The 21,323-nt window shown below is 53.3% G+C and overlaps 2 protein-coding genes across 5 annotated transcripts; one reads left to right on the forward strand and one right to left on the reverse strand.

Moving 5' to 3' along the window:
- Positions 1–507: 507 nt before the first annotated feature.
- Positions 508–5,086, forward strand: LOC107325644 (alpha-(1,3)-fucosyltransferase 6-like). Its single transcript, XM_015886743.2, has 2 exons — positions 508–958; positions 2,136–5,086. Exon 2 carries the CDS (start codon positions 2,144–2,146, stop codon positions 3,230–3,232), a length of 1,089 nt encoding a protein of 362 aa, XP_015742229.1. The 5' UTR covers positions 508–958; positions 2,136–2,143; the 3' UTR covers positions 3,233–5,086.
- A 1,051-nt stretch (positions 5,087–6,137) lies between these two features.
- On the reverse strand, positions 6,138–20,538 carry NRTN (neurturin). 4 transcript variants are annotated; one of them, XM_015886746.2, is made up of 4 exons: positions 20,337–20,538; positions 11,936–12,105; positions 11,146–11,304; positions 6,138–10,280 (listed from the first exon to the last, which is right to left on the reverse strand). In XM_015886746.2, the coding sequence occupies exons 2-4, from the start codon at positions 12,072–12,074 to the stop codon at positions 9,832–9,834; spliced, it is 747 nt and encodes a 248-aa protein (XP_015742232.1). In that variant the 5' UTR covers positions 12,075–12,105; positions 20,337–20,538; the 3' UTR covers positions 6,138–9,831. The 4 variants fall into 4 exon arrangements, with proteins under 4 accessions (XP_015742232.1, XP_015742230.1, XP_015742231.1 ...); XM_015886744.2 differs by having other exon boundaries at positions 11,936–12,108; XM_015886745.2 differs by lacking the exon at positions 20,337–20,538 and having other exon boundaries at positions 11,936–19,586.
- Positions 20,539–21,323: the final 785 nt, after the last annotated feature.

Consider the following 21,323-nt stretch of genomic DNA (forward strand, 5'->3'; position numbering starts at 1 on the left):
TCCTTCAGCTCAGTTCCTGCAGAGCTTGGGAACTCAAATCTTTCTTCTCCACAGCCTTGAAGAAAACGACATCTGGGGACGTCATGCAGGAGTTTCATTTGTGCTTTTGGCTGCGGTGCTTGTATACCCTCAGCAAGAAACGATATTTAAGCCCTATAATAACACATAATGGCTGTGGTTTTTTTTTTTCCCAGCCAAGTGCAGCCAAGCTCCATGTGAGATCAATTCACTCTGGCTGTGGCAAACAAACAGCCTCACCAAGTCCACAGTCCGTGTTGTACAATGCCTATTCACTGGGGCTGGAGACACTCCAAAGCCAGGTCTGTGGTTCTGGGTACAGAAAGGATCCCCTAAGACAGTCCTGATCAAGTGCTTGTCTACCCTGAAGCTCCAGGTGATCCCTGAAGTCACTGGTCCCATGATGCTGAAGGTCCTGGAAAGGTGACTGGAAGAGGAATCCTGCCATAGGGATGGAGGCAGCTGTACCTTGAACCCAGTTACATGCCGGGGGCTTGTAGACCTGGTGCCTCAACCTCCACTCCCTGCTAACTTTAACCACCTTTCTCAAACAAAGATGTCCTGCTGTGTGACAATAGGTGGAGAAGAAAACACATCACCTACAAATCCTGTGGGCCGAGAATGGTAAAGTAAATGAATGACTGCATGTATAGAGGTTCTATGAAAAGTGAGGTGTGCTTTAATCATAGTCAATAAAAGAGCTGTTCCGTATAACCTTCGTTAATTTATCAGAGGAACCTGTCATGGCTTTTTTATGGCCTATTGACTGAGTGAGGGCTGCCATTTGGCTCACACCATTCAAGATGCAGAGGAATGCCTGGAACCCAGCACTTGATCCCACCCCACATCTGAGCTTTCCTTTGTTCTCTTTTCCTGATTGTGCCCTTCACTTCAGTTCTCCCCAGCACTGTGTAGTTCCACACCGGGACTGTTCCTACAGGTGAGCTGCCACAGTTATTTCTTTTCCTTAAGGGCACTGGGGTGCATCGGGGAGGAAGTCTGTGGATATCTCTTTTCACCTCTGTTTGCAGGGAGGTGTTTTTGTCCCCTTTTGCTCTCACATCATGCCTATCAGTAGCACTGGTATAACTGATAGATAAGAAGTGACTGGTGCCAGTCCCACCAGATCCTGCCAGAAATCCCCTTGCTAGAAATGTTACAGCCACCTTTAAGACACTGCAGGGTGTGGGCTGGTGCTCTATATTCTCCCTTGTCTTGTAAATAAGAGGTAGAAAACTAGGCATGCAGTGAAGACTGTCCTGTTAGACTGTCATGAGAGCTGCAAAAGAGGCAGAACCCAGTTTTTGGGGCACAGGATGTGTGGTATTAGAGACCACAAGAGTATGGGGATCAATGAGAGCAATCGGGGTGCCGCAGAGCTGAAATATCCTGTCTCTGGTACAGAGAGGGTGGACCTGGTTAAAGGGTGGAGGATGTTGCTCTGATTCTGGGACTCTGACCTCCAGACTAACCAAACAGAAAACATACATTAAAGACTGGTCATTGGGAAAGCTAAATGCAGTCTGCAGCTCAGCAACAAGCATCTTATTGGAGTGAGGTTATGGAGGCCTTTAACTGCAGGTTGCTTTTCTGGATGTTGTGGGCCAAAATTGGGCTGTTCGTGCATATATAGATGAATATTTATGTGTATCTATAGTGAATAAAACGGATATTTGTATAGTCCTCTGTGTGCTCCTATATCTTGTGTGAATTTAATACCTTTTTCCCGGTGTGACGTCCAACCAAATGGCAGGTCCCAAGATGGCGTCAAAACCAAGATGGCGGCAGCTGCGTGCGTGCGGGGAAACGCCTTCCCGCTCAGCTCACCAGCCAATCACAACGTGGTGTGACAGGAAGGGGCGGGGCTTATGGAGGAAATGGGGGCAGTGGGTGGGGCTCAGGGCTGTGTCCCTCAGTGATGGGCAGTGTTATGGCGGTGGGATGAGGCCTTCCTCTGTGTAATGAGGGGTGTCTGATGAGAACAGACTGTGGGGGGGGATGGAGGAAGGTCTGGGTGCTGTGGAGAGGCCTATGGGTGTGTGTGGGTGTGCACGGCTCCATTGCATGCTGTGCTGGGGTCAGCGTGCAGCTCAGTGCTCTGTCTGTGGTGTTTGCAGATCTGTTCATGGAGCTCTTGGAAGGCAAGAAGATCTCTTGGAAGAAACTCCTCACCTTCCTCCTCTTCAGCTTCATCTTCAGCTTCTGCCTCTTTGCTTCTCTTCGTCAGATCAGGACTCCTGAACCACAGGATTACAATCCCTATCTATCTACAGAAAGACCCCAAGCTGGAAGTACCAGCGCGACGCCTAAGAGTGAGCGCAGTCTGACCATCCTGCTGTGGACGTGGCCCTTCAGTCACCGCTTTACTTTTAGGAACTGCACGGAGCTCTTTGACACCCCGAACTGCCACTTCACCACCAACCACAGCTGGTCCCAAAAGGCAGATGCTGTGATTATGCATCACAGAGATGTGTATAGGAACACAGAGAGTCTGGCCCGACTCCCCAGACTCCCATCCCAGCGCTGGATCTGGTTCAACATGGAGTCCCCGAGTCACTCTCCAAACTTAGGTGCCATGGATCACCTCTTCAACCTGACTATGTCGTACCGGAGAGACTCGGATATCTTCACCCCCTATGGGGAGCTGCAGCTGCTGAGCCAGCCCGAGCCCTTCAGCATCCCACCCAAGACCAAGATGGTGGCCTGGGTGGTCAGCAATTGGAGACCAAGCTCCCCACGGGTGAAGTACTACGAGGAGCTGAAGAAACACATCCCCGTGGACGTGTATGGGCAGCAGCACTTGCCCCTGCCCATGGACATGCTCCAACAAACCGTGTCCCAGTACAGCTTCTACTTGGCCTTCGAGAACTCGCAGCACAAAGACTACATCACTGAGAAGGTCTGGAGGAATGCCTTGTCCTCTGGCACCATCCCTGTCGTTCTTGGGCCACCTCGAGAAAACTACGAACACTTCTTGCCCCCTGATTCCTTCATCCACGTCGATGACTTTGCCAGCGCCGAGGAACTGGCTCAGTACCTGAAGGAACTGAGCAGGGACACAGAGAGGTACCAGCGCTACTTCCAATGGCGCAAGTGGCTGAAACCTGTGCTGGGGACGGGCTGGGCCGTGCAAATCTGCAAAGCCTGTCACTTCCTGCACAGGACAGAGGCCAGCTACCATGTTGTGCCCGATCTGTCCAAGTGGTTTGTATAACAACTGTTTGTTCAGCTCTCTGCTGCTTTGAGATGGTTTGACCTCGCTGGATGGTGGTGGTTCTGAAGGCTGATTGAATGGGATGGAACTGGAGGGATGAGAGGAGCTTTGAAACAAACAGTAATGGGGAAGTGTTTTGGTGTTGGGTGTGCCTTGTTCTTACTAGAGAATACTCTATCGGGTTGAATAGGACATTGTATTCTGCTGATACATTAGGTACCTGAATGACATGTTACTCTGGCTGCAGCTCAGTCTTTGGAGAAGCTCAGTGTAAAATGCCCCTCCAGCCTCTGGAAACAGTTCTGGATGGACTCCACTGATTGAAAGGCAGATGCAAGGGGTAGAAGGGGGAAGGTGGGGGAGCAATCTATACAGTCATAAATCTTTTTCAAGGAGCTCTCTTTGCCTCAGGCTCTGCCTTTGGGTCGCTGCATCAGGATGCCAAGCAGGTAGGAGGCTGCTGTCTTTATTTTACAAGTCTGTTGTTTGGACATCCCAACTTCTGCCATTAGCCGGTGGCCGTGCTCAGGCCGTGCATTACAAACACCTTTTTGTGCCTGACTTTTATTGAACTTCCTGCTGGTGGTCAGGTCATACTACTGGAAAGTTTACTTTCCAGCTGGGGAGCCCCATTGCATGGAGATAAGGGACACAGCCCAGTCTCCCTGCTGCCACCTCCGGACATCCAGCTTGTCTTCCTGACTGCTGCTGAGCCCTGAGCGGAGGTTTCCAAAGGTCTCTTGTAGCCCCAGGATGTTTCCACGAGGAAAGTCAGCTCCAAGTCCAGCAGTGCATATAGAGGCACAATTGTTTTCTCCATCAGCACAGTTTAGTAAAGATTTCCAAAGATTTCCCTCTGCATTTCCTTGTGCACTCATTCTGTGCCTGATGACCCACCAGCAAGACCTTATCTTTAGCACTGTGGTGAGTCTGTTCTTTCACAACCTTTGTCTCCTGTTTTTTTTCCCTTTCTGCTTTGCAGATTGGTTGAATAGACTGATCATCACAAGCCTAAGGATAAATCCTTCACTTTGAAATCTGAACTTTTATCTCTCTCCTCTATTTCCCATCCTTCTGATGGAACACATTAGATGGGGCCTCACCAATGCTGCTTTGTTTCTTGAAAAGCAAAAATCTCAGCAAAGAAATTCACATAGAGAAACATGCTACATCTCCCTTGGCCATATGCTTGCTGGCTGCTTCAAAGAAGAACAAATATTTGTGAAGCAACCATCTTTATTGCCAAATATTTGTCCATGCTTCTGTCCCTGCCTTACCTACCTGCAGACACCTCCTCTTTAGCTCCCGGATGCACTGACCGACCTGGTGTTCTTCACATCTCTAAGCCCTTTATGTCCCGAACAGCTGGAGAAATGTAAGATGTTGATGCTGTTGACTGAGCTGGGATAGATGTGATTAGAGAGAACTAATATTCTGCAGGTGAGTGATCTCCTCCTGCCAGTGGACTGGCAGGGACACAGGAACAGCAGGACAAAACCCAGCACGAACCTTCCCCTTCTCAGAAACATGGAGGCACACACAGGCTGAGTTCCTTATGGGATGAGAAAGCTGACACCGCAGTTGGGAAACTCTGGAAGGGGCGACTTAATCGAAGGAAACATCTGGATGGCTGCACTGCGGGGCCTGGGGCTGCTTGTTCCCATCTGCACCCACTTGGGAAACTGCCATACGTCTCCCCAAGAAATGGCACTTAAAATCCCTTCAGCCCAGCCCAGCAGCATCACCTGTCTGTACATCGTTGCCTGCAAACGTCGTTTTCTCTCTGGACAAGTCAGAATTTCCAAGCATCCCTCTCCAATTTGATCATTAAAACTCCACTTTGTCTTTTCTTTTTTTCCTGGCCTTTCTCTTCTATTTTTTTTTTGTGCAGCTTTTGGAGCAGCCCCCCCACTCCCACACACACTCACCCGTGCACACATCGGCGCGGACGGAGATTTATGAGCCTCAAAAGATGCTTCGTAAAATATTTACAGAGCAGAGCTTCAGGGCCGAGTGGTTGAGTCGGCCACGAGATGTCAGATCTCTGGGTGGCACAGCGAGGGGAAGATAAACAGACCTTTTTTTTTCCCCATTCTTGAAAAACCACTATAAACCTTTCAGGTTCAGCGGTGTCTTCGCCTGTTCCCTTCTGCCCATTCAAAGAGGAGGACACCTGGGGCCAATGGGTGGTAAAGATGGAACAAACAAGTGCTACTTGGTTGAGGGCTGAACTTGGCTGGGACTCCAAATTGCAATGTTTTCCCCCCCCCCCAAAGCAAAATATTAACCACCGTCATCGTTGTCTTAATACGAGGAGCAACAAAACCACAGCCAACGCGGCTGCTGACTGCGAGTTGTTTTCCCTATAAAACTTTTCTAACCTCAGCATTGCTTCCGGATGAGCAAATGAAACACGTTTCTGGCTGACCTTATCAAAACCTCACATTCTCTTTCTCCCCTTCTTTCCCTTTTAAAAATATCTTTTTGGACGTGGTTTTTGCCAGAATTGGTGCATCCCTATGGGACATTTCAGCTTTGAGCCAACCAATGATTATTTTTGTGGACAAACCAGCAAAGACTCATTCAGGCAACAACCCAGCGCTGGTAATGTTTTAAATCAATGATTTTGCCTCAGTATATCTTTGTGATGATGGAACAACATGAACGGGCTGTTGGCGGATGTGCATGGAGGTTTCTGCAGGAAATAGGAAAACAAAACCAAACTCCATCTGCCCATGGGCCTGCAGGGAGCCACATGGACCCTCTCTTCTCCTCCAAGAGAAAACTCACATTTCCCATTTCCACTCTCATCCCCATCCTCATGTTGGGGATGAATGGCACACCGCGATGACTCGCTTACAGGCAGCAGTAAGATGAAAACCAAGGAGAAATTGATACAAGCACATAGAAATCAATATAATTCTCCTTTTATTTTCACTTTATCGTGAGTATGTAACAGCATCACACCCGAGTTTATGTTTGCTTAAAAAAAATAATATCATACTGCATTTTTATTTTTTCCCTCCCCATTGTTTAGAATAAATGGTAAAAATGTAATAAATGTAAACTGCACTTGGCACCATTTGGATCAATAAATAAAATCTTAAAAAACAAAAAAGGAAAGAAAGAGAGAGAGAGGAAGAACGCGTTACATAGATGGCACACTATGGTATCTAAATAAATAACATAAGTTACTTCGAATAAATAAGGAGTATCTAAAATATAGATGCATTGCATCAACTTCTGCAGATGGTCGGACAGAGCCGACAATACCAGAAGGGAAATGGGGTTGCGCCAATGGCATTGAGTGGTGATGTGGGGACATGGGGATGTGGGGATGCGGGGCTGCCTCTTCCCATTCTCACCCTTCTCCTGCCTATGGCTACCAAACCTCTCCTTTTTTTCCCTTTTTCCCCTTTTTTTCTCTTTCTTTGTTTCCTCTTGGGCCTCAACTCAGAGGTTCTGCCTTGTGTAACCAAGAACAAAACCACGTGGTAGCCCAATTTATGAAGAGATGGCGGCCGAGGTCTCGAATACCGCTGAAAGACCATTTGTCTTGATAAGCTGGGAGAAACGATTTCTTCCCAGCACTTTTCTGGACCTGTTTAAATAAAGGGTGCAACGTTTGCCAGTGCTTTCACCGAGTGGAAACAATGATGTTAGGCCTGTTCCCCCTCACTGATACCAAATCGGGAGTGCACCCATGTTGGCAAATGGGATCCCGACTGATGCAAGTGACAGGCGGAGCCGAACCAGAGCCAGAGCCAGAGTTACCCAAACACGGCACGGCCATATGGGGATGTGTATAGTAAAACACAATGAAACGTCCCATAATTCATTATCGGAGAGTCGGGATAACATAACACTCATATTTTGCACTGTCACAACCACTGGAATAGTTCTAAACATCTCGTCGTCCTTTCCAGCCCTCCTGCTTTGGGTGATGGGCAAGCTGCAGGGTTGAAGACACCCCAAAAATGCCCAAAACGCAGCCCGACAGATGTTGCACACCGCTATTAGCAATCAGTAACGCATGGGGTGATGAGGAAGAGAGCCAGATGAGATTGCGCCGTAGCTTTGAACGGGGAATTTTCCATCCTTTTGCCTTTTCTGCATTGTAGACATTCTTCCGGACAGCTCCAGCTCCTATTACAGTGGAGACGGCTGAAGAAATGGAAAGCATTAAGGGAAAGAGCGGCGGTTCTATTGGAACCACATTTCCCTGCGCAGGCGGTGCGGGACGGGGCGATGCTCCCGGAGCTGGAGGACACACGTGTCCCCAAGAGGACAGCCCTGAGTGACACGCACGGAAGCGACACGCAAGCAAAAGCCACGGTCTGGCGATGGCCGCGGCGGCCCCGCTCGTCCCCCGGGTGTTGTGTGGCTGCACAGTGCAGCTGCAGCCCAGATGCACTCCCCAAACCATCGCACGCCGCCAACGTCAGCCGCTTCCCCCGCACCTCTGAGCGGGGTGAAAAAGGAAAGGGGGGGGAGAAATAAAGAAGAGGCGTTGCAGCCATCCGCATTGCTTCACAGCACGCTTCGCACCGGGGGTTTCCCAATGCTTTGGGGTGCTTTTGGGGTTGCAAAGTGCACCACAAGTTCAGCAGCACGAGGGTGCAAAGCTGCTGCTGACCTCAGCCCTACAAGCCCTGAAACCAATGGGTATCTCCAACACATCTCCAAAACCCGACACCAGGAGCAACACAACAGCTGCAAAACCTCAGCGTCACCTCTGCACTCCCGGTGACACGGGGAGCTCGGTGCTAACCCTGCTGCACTGCTCCGCAGCACCTTCCTGTGCTGTAGGGCCTTTGGGTTTCGGTTGGTTGGTTTTGTTTTTTTTTTTTTTTTTTTTCTTTTTTGTTTTTTTTTCTTTTTTGTTTAACTGGAGGCTTCTGCAACACAACTAATTTTAGTTTTATAGTAGTGAGAACTGGAAGGCAGCCCAAGCCCTTCAGAGCGCAGTTATTATTATTAGATTTGGGTGCGTTGTGTTGCTTTATTTGAGGGTGGGAGGGAGCTGTGGGCACAGCGCAGGTCACAAGCACGGATCCTTCTGCAGCTGCTTCTTTTGGGGTCACCTTTGTCACCTCCACCCCAAAATCCTGCCCACATCCCCGATGGTCACGGACACATTATGGCACAGAGGTCCCCCAGCAGAGCCCTGCCATCGGAGCTTTCTCCCTCCGTGCCCAGGACATGACACCAATATTCTCCTTCTGTTTATGATTTGCTTTTTCTGGGAAGAGGGCCAAGGGGAGAAAACCCATCAATCCCAGGCAACAAATTTAGCCTGCCCAGAGAACGCAAAAGTCTGCGGTCTCATTTATTTCTCCGCAGAGTAAACAAGAGTGACACTGCTGTAAATGCAGAGTGGATCCAAAGCCCAGGCCTGAGCCCTGTCCTGCATGCGCTCCGAGCTGTGCTGCCCCATTGGGAATCCCACACATCCTTAGGACAGAGCTGGGCTGGTTTTGGGGGATCCTCACCTGCTGCAGCCCGGCCGTGCTGGTGACTCTGTGGCTCTGTGTCACCTCCATAGCAGTGGCACATCTCCAGCCCGGCTGCAGGCGGAGGGGCTGTGGGGTTAATCCAGTTACTGCAAATGATCCTACAAAGCGGCAGCTGCAGGGAGTGAGGGGATGGGGTGTGGGGAGCAGAGATGGAGCTTTTCCATGGTGTGCATGCAGCTCTGCACCTAATGTGGGGCTTTGGGGCACAGCACAGGGACCCCAGCACAGACACAGTGAAAACAGGAGATGTCAGCCCCACTTGGGACACCTGTAGCCATCCAACACCCCGTATGCCCACAACACCCCATAACACCAGGTGCCCTACAGACACACTGCACACATTAGATCCTGCACACACATCCCTGTCACCTCAACCGTGCAGCTCACAACCCCTCAGCAGGTGACATATCTGTGTGACAGCACCCAGTGCACAATGACACGGACAACATCTGTGCACAACACCCCACATGTGTCACACCCTGAGCCCTGTGCCTGAGTCGCACACCCAACCAGAGGGTCGGCTGATGGGAACCCCCTCAGTGGGACAACACTCACACTTACACCTTCCTCTGCAGCCCCACAGTCACAGCGCACACACGTGGGCAGGGAGCAGCGCTCGGGGCCACACGACTGTTGCAGTCTCTCCTCCTCCCACTGGACATGGGGGGGGGGGGGTCCATGGGGCATCTCTTCTTCTCCTCCATGGACAAAGAGGGTCCCAGTGGACATGGGGGGTCCATGGAGCATCACTTTGCCTCCCACAAGACGTGGAGGGTCTGTGGGACATCTCTCCTCCTCCCAATGGTCATGGAGGGTCTATGGGGCATCTCTCTTCCTCCCCCATGGACATGGAGGGTCCCAGTGGACCTGGGGGGGTCTGTGGGGCATTTCTCCTCCTCCCAATGGACATGGAGGGTCCATGGGGCAACTTTCCTCTTCCCAAATGGACATGGTAGGTCCATGGGTCATCTCTCCTCCTCCAACTGGACATGGGAGGTCCATGGGGCGTGCAGCGGTGCGGGGTCCATCCCCATCCCCTCCACAAGCTTCGGCCCCATTGGGCCACCCCCCAACCTGGCCCTTTCACACACAGCCACACTCTTTGGCCGACAGCTCATTGACGGTGTAGTAGCGGTTGTAGGCATCCAAGAAGGAGACATCATCATCATAGGCCAGCGGTCTGCAGCAGGGCCGTGCACGCACCTTCTCCTTCCTGATCTTCTTCCTGCTGCGCACGCTCTTCAATGAGAGGTCGTAGTTCCTGACGGCCGTGTCGCAGGTGCCGCTGCAGTATCGGAATAGCACGGTTTCATCTGACTCATAGCCCAGGCCCAACTCACTGACGCTCACCTCCAGCTCCTTCAGGGCACAGGGTTTATGGCGGGCGCGTGCCCGCTTCATGCGGTTGCCCGCTTTGGGGAAGAGGGGCAGCTCGTGGCCACCCGAGTTCATGGCCTGGCTGTAGCGCTCCACTAGAGCCGAGATGAGCTGCCGGATCTCCCCTTCCGTGTAGCTCTCCAGCAGGCTGCTGTCTGCAAGAGAAGGGGCAGAAAGGTTTGGTGCCATAAAGCCAATCATGGCTGTGAATCAGAGATCCCCCTCCCCATCCCTCCCCAGCATGAATGGGTTGATAGTGGTAGGATTAGGGGGAACATGGGAACCAGCATTCCATGGTGGCATCACCCCAACTTGCCAGTGTGCAAAGACTTTTCCCAATCCCCATCAAGAGTTGATACTACAGAAAAGCCACCAGAGTGGTGAGAAACTCCAGCAAATGCAGTATTTGGGATGTTTCCCCATTGCTTGTTGGAAGGGATGCTCACCAGAACCGCAACACATGCTGCACACACACAGAGTCCAACCGCAGCTGGCAGCATCTTTGTCCCAATGTCCTAACCCTGAGCCCAGCCTGTGTCCAACCCAGCACTGAGGGGAAGCATGGAGGAAAGCAGAATTTGACAGCTTGTCATCAATGTCTAAATTTCAAACCAAGAAGTTCCTCTGGTTTGGAATAAAAGCAAACACGCCTGGGATTTCCTACAAGCTGCAAAGGGGTGAGTGGTGCTCTGGGGGAAGTTGCTGCAGGATGGAGCTGCTTCCCTTCGCTTCCAGCTCCTGTTTGACATTTTGCATTTGTAAAAATAGCATGGCAATTAACAGCAAAAAAAGGCCCTTTGGAGAAAAAAATGGGGGAAAAAAAAAGCAGCTCTTGGCAAGAAGATGAGCGGGAAGGTTTGCTGCCTTTTCTGTGCGTGGTTTTCCTGGGATGCTCCTGACCCTGTGCTTTGCTAAAGGCTCCCAACCCCTCATGCAGGAGGAAGGGAGGGAAGGGAGAGGCTGTGGGGTGGGTGAGATAAAAGCAGCCCCGGTTGGTGCTGTGGGGTTGTGGGTGCTTACACTGGGCGAGCAGAGAGCTGTGGCGTGGCAGGGCCCGGGGGGGTCTCCGTGGAGCCACCGGCAGCGAGGAAGAGGAGGAGGAGGAGGAGGATGCCCGTGAGGCTGGCGAGGAAGGCAAGGGGCTGTATGTCCGGCTTCCGTTGAACATGTCTCTACAAACTAAAATGGATAACATGGAACTGAGGAGCATCGATGCAATGGCTGCAAACTTCCATACCTTCATCTTAGAGCAAGTCAGAACATTGAAACTCTGCAAAACAGGCAAAACAAATATCCTTATTATGCCGCCTTCATCCGGGGGACCCTCTCCCACCCCTGTCCCCACGGCTCAGGTTGGCCAACAGCCCCCTGCTGGACTCCAGCCCATCCTCTCTGTCCCCAGGAGTGGTCCAGATGGGACTGCAGTGGGGAAACTGAGGCACGGGATGTGGGCTGAGCAGGAGAAAGGCAAAGGTGATTCATCAACCCTGGTTGTGTGTCTGTGAGTGAAGGATGGGGAAACCCACAGGGAGGGAAGCCCACTCCACCTCATGCTGAACCCCACTGCTCTGCCTCCACCTGCACTGAGCACAGAGCCCAGACTGCAATGGGGAACAGGGTTGTGCTGCTCAACCTCCACCCAGATTCCTGCCCCAGCAGTGCACCAACACATCCATCCCCACTACACCAAAACCTGCAAAACCACAAGAACTACCCCACTCCATCAGCTCAATGGGACCAAAATTAGGAGCTGCAGCACCAGAAGGTCCCACATCACCCCAAAACCTGAGGGCAGCCGGGATGCCCTTACCTGACAGTGCTGGGATCTGTCCATCCAGAGGAGGTTGGACCCGGTGGGAGCTGATGGGTGCAGCCATTAAACCCCCATCACCGCCAGCCTTCGGAGAGCGGCGCTGACTCGCAGTCACCTCCCATCCCCTTTTTCTCATCTCAGCTCCTTGCAAACTCCAAACATTTCTCCTTCTTAAATAAATTTTCCACAGGGTGTTGGAGTTTTTTTGGGGGGGAGGAGAGAGAAGGGGAAGAAAAAAAACACAAAACACAACAAAACATAACCTGGTTTAGCAATATTTGCCAAATAGAATATACTGGAGGACTGAAAAAAAAAAAAAGTGTTTATTTTAAAATGGAATTTGACAGATTCACTTTTACTGTTATTGCAGAAAACAACCCTGGGAGCTGTGCAAGTGCTGCCTCGTTGCTGGTAACACTTTATTTTACAGGATGCAGCTAATTACGCGTTAACTAGCAGTAATTATACGCCCCGTAGGTTACAAGATAATTGTAGAACCCAGCCAGAGCCTAAATATTTTCAACTGGGCTATAAACAATGCCAAGATAGAAAAAGAATAGTTTGGCCATATAAGGAGGTAAGATCATGAAATCCCTTCGTGGTACCGGGAGGCAGCGCCGGGACGACACACACAGAGCGCCGTGGTGCCGGCGTTGGGCTGAGTGCTCATAGGGTGGATGGTGCCCCAATGAGCTGTGGTGGGGAGGGTCACTGGGGGGCATCGAGGGGGTTTGCCCCATGGTTAATTGAGGGATTCCAGGCTGAGAGCAATGGGGAGAGGAAGGGGAATGCATGCTGGAAACGCTCGTGGGCATCAGAGAGGTGTGGCGAAGCAATGGGGGATGGCGTTGAGGATTTAGATGCGGTGCTGTAGGGTTGGAGATGGGCAGGACACACAGCACGGCGTGGCCAACCCCAGGGAAGGGCTTTTGGCTCATTCTGAGCCCATAACATTTCAGCAGGGCGGGTTCAGCCTCACACATCCCGTACAAATGCTCCTCTCTGGGCAGCCAACAATTGTGGCCCCCACCCGCTCGCTGGTGACCTTTCCAAAAGCTGGATGGAACTCTGGCTCCAGCATACAAAACAGTCAGAAACAAAAATGATTCATAGAAGCATAGAATCATAGGATGGCCTGGGTTGAAAAGGACCACAATTCTCATCCAGTTTCAACCCCCTGCAATGTGCAGGGTTGCCAACCAGCAGCCCAGGCTGCCCAGAGCCACATCCAGCCTGGCCTTGAATGCCTGCAGGGATGGGGCATCCACAGCCTCCTTGGGAAACCTGTTTCAGTGTGATTCCAAGCTTGCCTTTGGTTTATCTCATTCTAAAAAGCCCCAGACCCCACCTGCCAATCTGTGGGGAAAGCAGAAGTCAGTGCCCCCTAAGCTGCCCATGGGATCGGCATCTGCTGGGTTGGGTATCACAGCACTCCCACTGGCACAGGGAGCACCAGGCTCTTCCCAGCCCTCCGTGAGATCCCATCTTGGTTACACTGCTGCTGCTCCTCCTGGGCTCAACAAAAGGCCAAAGGCTGCACTTGGATTTTCTTCTGGAGAACAGCCTGAAAGCACTGAGCTCTCCCGAATTCTCCTGATAATCCATCAATGCAATGGTACACATCCAGCCGCACTGTGCCTGCTGCCAAGCGAGAAACTTGATCCTGCAGGAGGAAACCCTTCCCAGCATCCCCGCTCTGCAGAAGCACCAAACCGAGCCCACACTTCTCTGCATCCTCCCCGTGGTCCTCCCCAGGAGGCTCCGCATCCTGAAGAACTGGAAATCTCACTAAAAATAATGGCCAGCAGCACAGCTGAGGTTCATGATCTTGGCTCCCCTCTGCCCGTCGCTGGGGTCAGCGCTCTGCCCAGCTCCCATCTCAGCCCAAAGCATTAAGTCCATCCCTTGGTTCCGTGTGTGCTTCTCCATTTCATCCCTGCCCCCATTGCTCTGCAAAATGTAGAAGCAATGGAGCTTGGCTTCTAGCTGGAGATTTCTTCTGGAATTTCTCATGCCTTTCTCTGCTCAGTGGGGGTGCAGCATTCCCATCCCATGGACTCACCAGCGCCCGCAGGCTGCGTTGTATTCGTGACCGTGTGGGCTTCATCCACTTCTCACGCTCTCAGGTTTTCTCATCCACGACCATTTCCAGCTGTAAAGCCGACTCGTGTCATCCTTCAGGCTGCTCAACAGCTCAGCTCCCAATGGAACAAGGCAAGGGGAGAAGCCGAGCTTCATTTTTTACCCTAAACCCTTCTCTATGGCGGAGGGAGGGGGAAGAAGAGACGTGCGAACGTTCCGTCCTCGTGCTTTGAAGCCTAGAAGCCAGGGCGCCCAAAAGACATTATATTGTAAGTATGTCATAAATTTTCAGTCGATTCATGCTTCCGGGCATTGATTCATTATTTTCAAGCTCTCGGCCTCGGCCACGGCGCGAGAATGGATGAGGCCACGGAGTGGCCGAGGTTTTTGGCAACACGAAACACTTGGAAAGATCAAGGCCTTGACGGGACATCAGAGAGAGCTTCCACCTGCCACACTGTTTATTTTAGTGCCTTACATGGGAGCCAAGCTGCTTTGAAATCCCGGCTCCTCATGACTCACCCTGTAGGAATTAAACAATTTCCATCCCGGCTCTGTGCTGCGGTGGAGCAGCTCTGGGGCTGCGGTTCTTCCAGGCTCCTGGAGAAGTCAATGGATCAAGCAGCTCCCAGGGGTCCCAGCACCACTGGTGAGGATGGGGACAGTGTGGTGCTTGGACAGAATGTTCCCCAAATGGCCCCAAGTTGGTGAGATCCCATCTGGAAGCGCAGCCCCCAAATGGCATCGCTGTGTCCGAGTGCTGTAGGGTGGATGCTGTGCTGAGAAGGGCTGCAGTGGGAATGCCAATGCTGCGGGGTCAGAACAGCCTCAAAGTGGCAACACAGCCTGAAATGGGGTGCACTGAAAGGAAACATGCCCCGAGCCCCAATCTGAGGGCTTAATGAATTAGCATTAAGTGGATGCAGAGAGGAGAGAAAGAAAGGTCCCCAACTCCAGCTGTATTTCAGGGCTGCTCTGTGCCAGCAGCCCCGTGGCAGACAGCAGCTGGGCACATCAAGGCAGCAGCACCGTGCACAAAGCACATGTGGGTTTGGGGCACCTCGGTGCCCACAGAGCCGTGCTGTTACTGCTCCCTTGCTCCTCCCCAGCTCTCCCCATGTTCTCTAAGTAAAACCAGAACCCCGCGCTCCGCATGGATCTGCTTTCCCAAAGTGAAAATCAGCCCAAGGCGAGGAGCTGCAATGCTCTCCCTGCAGCCCCACTTTCCCTCATTCCTCCCACAGCCCCTCGTGCTCCACTGCCCACTCCATGGGGATGCAGGGAGAGGACCAGCAGGGTCAGGGTGATGTGGCTGCATCCCTTGTCCCTACTACTACCTCTCCCAATGGGCAGTCCCTTCAATGACCTTTATCCACTGATTCAATGGGTTTAACCAGCATCAGAAGCCACCTTTTGTGCTAAGAGATGGGAACGGAGAGGTAAAAATGCAGGGAAATGTTTTGTGATTTCATTGCTCAGCATCAGCCAGAGCAGAGAGCGCGAATGCAAAATCACTTTGAGGTGGTAGTAAACCAAGGATGTGAAACACAACACGAGAGCAAAGCACTGCACAGAAATGGCCCTTTGATGGGCAGGAAAAGAAAATAGAGCATGGAAGCACTCCTGTCAACACCGGAGGACTCTCCCCGGAATCTTTATGTCCAACACCAAGATGGAACATGGAGGCAAAGAGGAAATCAATGCTAACGTGAGCCAAAAAGCCACACGTAAGACAGCCCAGACACCCATGGGTGCTGACAAATGGAGCTTCTCTAGCCCCAAATTTCCCACTCCTGCCAAAACCTGCTCTGAACGACAGCTCTTTTGGAGCAACGAACCAACCCCTCCAATGCTAAATAACCGCACGATGCCAGAATGAGGTGGTTTGCTGAAGGAAACTAATTGCTGTGGCTTGTTTGAACAACCCCAGTGCCTGGGGAAATAGGGTTAAAAGCTTACATTTTGGCAGCAGGGCTGAGCCCGGGCCCCAGATGTGTTTTTCTCTGGGCCAATTTCGACACCACTGGTATCCGCAGAACCTCCTCCTGCACTGAGGAAGTCACTGTGGGACCCAGCAGGACCGGAATGTGGTCCTAAAAGCAATACAGCAAGCAATGCCACGTCCAGCCCAGCACTGGGGCATCCCTCCATCTGGCTGCTCTTTTTTTCCCCCATATCTGCTGTTTTTGCACAGAAGGAGCTGGTTTGTCAAGGCGCCCGCAGGGGATTACAGCGCTTTGCTGAAGGCAGGGAGACCCGATAGAGGTTTGCAAATCCAATTTGCACTAAACCCTTCCAGTGGGTTTTGGACAGTGCACGGGATAATATCACATTAGCATTTACCATCCGACTCCAGCAGCAGCTGCCGACATATTGAAGCATTTAGCGTTGCTCCACAGCGGCCGAATGAGGAATTCCTCCTGAGACGGCGGAGTGTTGGGAATGGAGCTGGGAATACAGCTGCCATGAGGAGCTGTAGGGCATAAGGGAGCTGTAGGGTCACCATGAGGAGCTGTAGGGCCACCATGAGGAACTGATGATGGAGCTGTAGGGTGAAAGGGAGCTCTAGGGCCACCACGAGGAGATGGAAGGCTACCATGATGGAGCTGTAGGCCATAAGGGAGTTGTAGGGTCACCAGGAGGAGCTGAAGGCTGTGATGGAGCTGTAAGGCCACCATGAGTACTCCCTGTTTCCTCTTCTCTAGGCCAAACAAACCGAGGGACCTCAGCTGTTCCTCATGCTCTCTGAACCCTTTGCCATCTTGTTGCCCTCCTTTGGACACTCTCTAAAAGTTCTGAGTCCTTCCTGCCCACTGAGATGCCCTTCAAACTCCATTTCAGCAGCTCCAGAAGGTTGGTTTGGAGAAGGTTCAAAGCTGGGAGACGATGAGGGTTGTAGACAATGGGGAAGGTCAGGGCTTTCCATAGGGGTAAGGAGGATCTGAGCAGCTTCCATAAGCACAAAGCTTTGCCCTCAGTGCAAGCATTGAATGCCTCTTGCCTCCTCCTGCTGCTCCACTGCTGGCACTGTCCTTCCCAGATGGCTCCATAGAGCTGCTAAGCCTCAAAAATGCAGCCTTAATAAGCCAGCACCACTTAACGAAGACAGCAGCTGCCCTGCAAAACCACAGGCAAGCTGTCCTATAGGGGACAGCCCAGAGGGACAGGACAGAGCGCCTGCCCCAAGGGGTGTGTGTGCATTGGTTTGTCCCCATGTTACCTGCTTTGGTCCCCTGCCCTATGCATGGGCATGATGATCATCTGTTCTGCCACATGCAAGGCAACAGAGAAGGAAAATCCCAAGGAACAATGAAATGTCTCATCTGGGAGCATCCCATGGCTGCTGCCACTTGGGAACCGCAGTGCCACGGCATCACAGGGATGCAGGGACCACAACCCCAAATAGGAGTGGGGGCTCTGCCCCATCCAGGGGTTCCTCAGCCCATCAGCTCTTTAAAGTAGAGGATCAGAGAGCAACAACCACCGCAATAAATGCACTGTGTGCTCCCTGACCAGCCACAGCCAACAACAACATCATTAACAGCAAAAAGAAACCACCAGAAGCAGCACAGAAGCTGCTGCCTGGTCACAATCTGAGCACTTGGTGCTTTTGCAGCTCTGCTGCTGGAGGAAGGCACAGAGGTGGGCGAGAGCAGCTCTCAGCCATGGGATGTGACCACAGAGCTGCTCCCAGCCCTGCAGTGGGACTGATTGCTTGCTTTAAGAACTGCCATTTGCTTGGTTCCTCCTGGGATGCATTTTTCCTCCCTGGGAAGGACACGAGATAAGTTCACAGACCTCTTCACTCAACCAACATTGCCTGGAAGAGCAGCCAAGGTGAAATCAAGGGCTTTCCATAGCTCCATTATGGCAAACTCTGCTCCGGGGCGACTCAGTGGCATCACCCAGGAGAACTCATAGCTGTGGTCTCAGCACTGCACGTCCCCACAGCCTCCCAGACCCTGCAAGCTCAGCCTGGCCAACGTTCAAAGGAAACCTTTTTCTGCTTGGAAAAAGATGTGATTCCATCCGAATCAAAACACGTCACGAAAAGCAGCATTGATGGCACCGACATTCCTTGTCAGGGGGCTGACAGGGCTGGTCTTTGAACAGCTGTGGGAGGAAATGCTTTTTTGTCATCATTTGAGAACAACGCGGTGGCAAACGACTGTTTCAATTTAGCTCTTTGGATGCGGAGTTACAAAGTTTGGGCTTTCGTGACAAAGAAGTGAAGGGAGCAAAACTGCTCGTGGCATTTCCCTTCCTGAGGCAGCAGTGGAGGGGCTGGCTCCTTCCCATGCTGGGGATGCTCCTTCCCATAAGAGCATCCCTGTGGCACCAGCAGGATCCAGCTTGTGTTTCTTTTCCATTCTTCCAACTTCAGTGAGGAAAGACTGCTCCAAATGGGCCAAATCACTGGAAGAGCTGTGCTGGAGGGGATTCCTTTGGTCTGATCTGCAAATAAAGGGGCTGGAGCATGATGCTCGTCCAGATCAGGACATCAGCCAGCCCCAGAGCTGCATCCCTGCAGCATCTTTTGGGGATGCCAATGGCATGGCAGAGGGCACACAGCGTCCTGATCCTGACCTCCCCACCAGAGCTGTCCCTGCTCTTAGTGAGAGGTCGGCTCCTGGCAGCAGGGCTGTGCACACATGCTTTAGCTTGGAGCAGCATGGAAAGTGCCTGCAGCACCAGGGGAAAAAACACAGCAGTGAAACACACCATCCCTGAGCCACATGCCTGGGCCATCCATCCACCCTGCAGCATCCCCCGTCAGCCACATCTCGGCCTCATGGGATGCTCCAGGAGAGGATGCTGCCATTGCCAGGCAGCCCCAAACACAGCCAGGGGATCCCATTGAGAGAACAGGGAGCTGCGGAGCACTGAGCTGTGATTCACGGCTGCACCATGGGAGGGCACCCAGTGCAGCCACCGCCAGCCCTGCTCTGCACCCACTGAACTCTCCCTGTGCACCCAGGGGTGCTCCCAACCCGGGGACCCCCAGTTCCTGTGCCTGCATGTCCCTGGCTACATGTCCTAGTAAGCTGAGCCAGCTCCTGCATCCAGCTCAGGGTGCTCCAAGCTGCTGGGTGCTCCCACCCACCCCAAATTTGCAGCCATGCAACGTGAGAGCAGCCCGGTGCTGCAGGTGCCTCTGATCTGCTGCTATTAAAACACACAAGCCAACAAACCAAACACAATGAGATGTAGAAATGAAACACAAAGAGTTTGTTTCCCCCCATCACTGCTGCGGTGGGGACATGGGACAACTGGCAGCCCCCTGTGCAGCAGGCAGGTGCCTGGTTTTGTCTCTAAGGACTCTTACAACGATGCCACATCCCAGAGTGGCATCACCAGCTCTGCTGTGCCACCCGGATTCGGTGCTGCTTTGGGGCACACGTGGGCCCCAGATACAGCCAACAGCATTAAAAACCAACGGGCAAACGAGTGTTTAAACCTCTGCAAACCTCCTTTCAGGGCCCTCCCGTCCCCACCTGATTCCTCCGCTCCGCATCACGCCGCGTCTCCGCGCTTCTGCTGTCGGACCCGGCAGCGCACAGCGATGCACGAGAGGGGATTCGGGATCCACGGATGAACCCGCTGACAGAACCGGGACCCAACACGGGACCGGGATTCACCCGGAGCTCCCGACCGCCGCCGGCCGCCCCTCCCACCGCAACGCCCCGGCGCCGAACTGCGGGTCGGCTCCCCGAGCAGCGATCGGATTTAAATCAGTGCCGGCCACGAGCTACCATATATGTGCAATAAAGACATCTGAGGTCTACGTTGTTTTGTTAAAGCCTTCGTACGGAGAGTGGGAAATTCCCTCCCTCGACGCCACGCTGCCGTCGGCCTCCGGTCCCCGCGGAGCTCCGGATGCCGCGGATCAGAGGGACCCGATGAAGGCAGAGCCGGGACGAGGTGACGGTGCTGCGGATCTTTTCCGTTTCTTAAACTAATATTTAGACAGGACGCGTTTTCTCTCCTAACGCGATCGCGCCGCACCACGAGCCGTCCGAGCCGTGTTTGCCTTTCTGCGCTGCGGGACGCGCTCCAAGTATGAAGCGAACTCCCCCGGCAGCACCAACGGCACCGGGCGGGCGGGGGGCAGCGGGGGGCAGCCCGGTTCAGGGACCACCGCTTCGTGGGGCGGCTCCGTTTGTTGGGCTCCGGCTGTTGTGCTCCGGGGGTGCGAGGGGACAGCGGCAGAGCCGGGCTCGGGATCGGAGCGACCCCCGGGGGTGCGGGAAGGGTCTGTGCGGGGTCCGTGCAGGTGCTCCCATTGCACGGGGTGGGGGGGGTTTGGGGTTCTTACCTGCAGGCCGGGCCGGTGCGCAGCGCTCAGCGGCTCCGTGCCGGGATCGGGACACGCGTGGGACCGGGAGCCGCCATCAGCGAGAAGCGGTTCGGTTCGGTTCGCTGGAGCTGAGCCCAACACGGCTCGGTTCGGCTGTGGCACGGCGGCAGCACGGCTCGGCTCAGCACGGCGCGGGGGGGGGCTCGGCCACCGCCTCCTCCCCGCGGCGGGGGGCGGGTTTGGAGCGGGTCGGCTCCCGAGCCCCGCCCGGTCCCGCCTCCCTCCCCCCGGTCCCGGGCTGAGCTCCGGGCCGAGCTCCGGGGCCGCTCCCGCCGCCCGGTGCCGCTCCCGGTGCCGCTGCGCACCCCGTGCATCGTTTGATCTAATCCGTAATTTCTTTTCTTTTCCGTTTGCCAAAGGGAATAAGAAACAGTTCGGAGCGGCGGAGAGATGGGGGTCGGTCCTCCACCCCCCACGGAGCTCGGGGACGAGGAGCGGTGTGACAACGTCTGAGCCATCAGCCCCCCTGCCAGGCTGCAGCGATGCTCTAATATGGAGATTGGGGAGAAGTTATTTCTAATCATAAAGAAATCCAGGTCAGTCAGACAAAGAGCGATGTCAAGGAACTGAAGTCCTAAGAGAAACACATCGAGTTGAAGGCAAACAGAGGCTCAAAGTGCTGCAGCCCCAAGAGGGGACACCGGGCCCTGGCAGCTGATGGGACACGGGGTGACCTTGGGATGCTCCACAAGAGCCAAGGACATCCCCTCCCTTTATCTCAGCTGTCTCCTAACGGGACGAGCACTTCTCCAGCCACATCCATGCCCTTGTGCTCACTGCAGCCCTGCAGCAAGGCTGGAAGCATCCCCGCTGCTCCCCTGGCTCCTGCGTGGTGACCACAGAAAGTCAATTTAGCCAAGAGAAAGAAGCAGAAAGCGCCGTTTCTTTCAGTTTTGGTGGCAAACAGCGCCTGCTGCTCTCTGCCCCGCCATCATTACGCTCCAG

Source organism: Coturnix japonica, chromosome 28 (assembly GCF_001577835.2).
Source record: "Coturnix japonica isolate 7356 chromosome 28, Coturnix japonica 2.1, whole genome shotgun sequence".
NCBI lineage: Eukaryota > Metazoa > Chordata > Aves > Galliformes > Phasianidae > Coturnix > Coturnix japonica.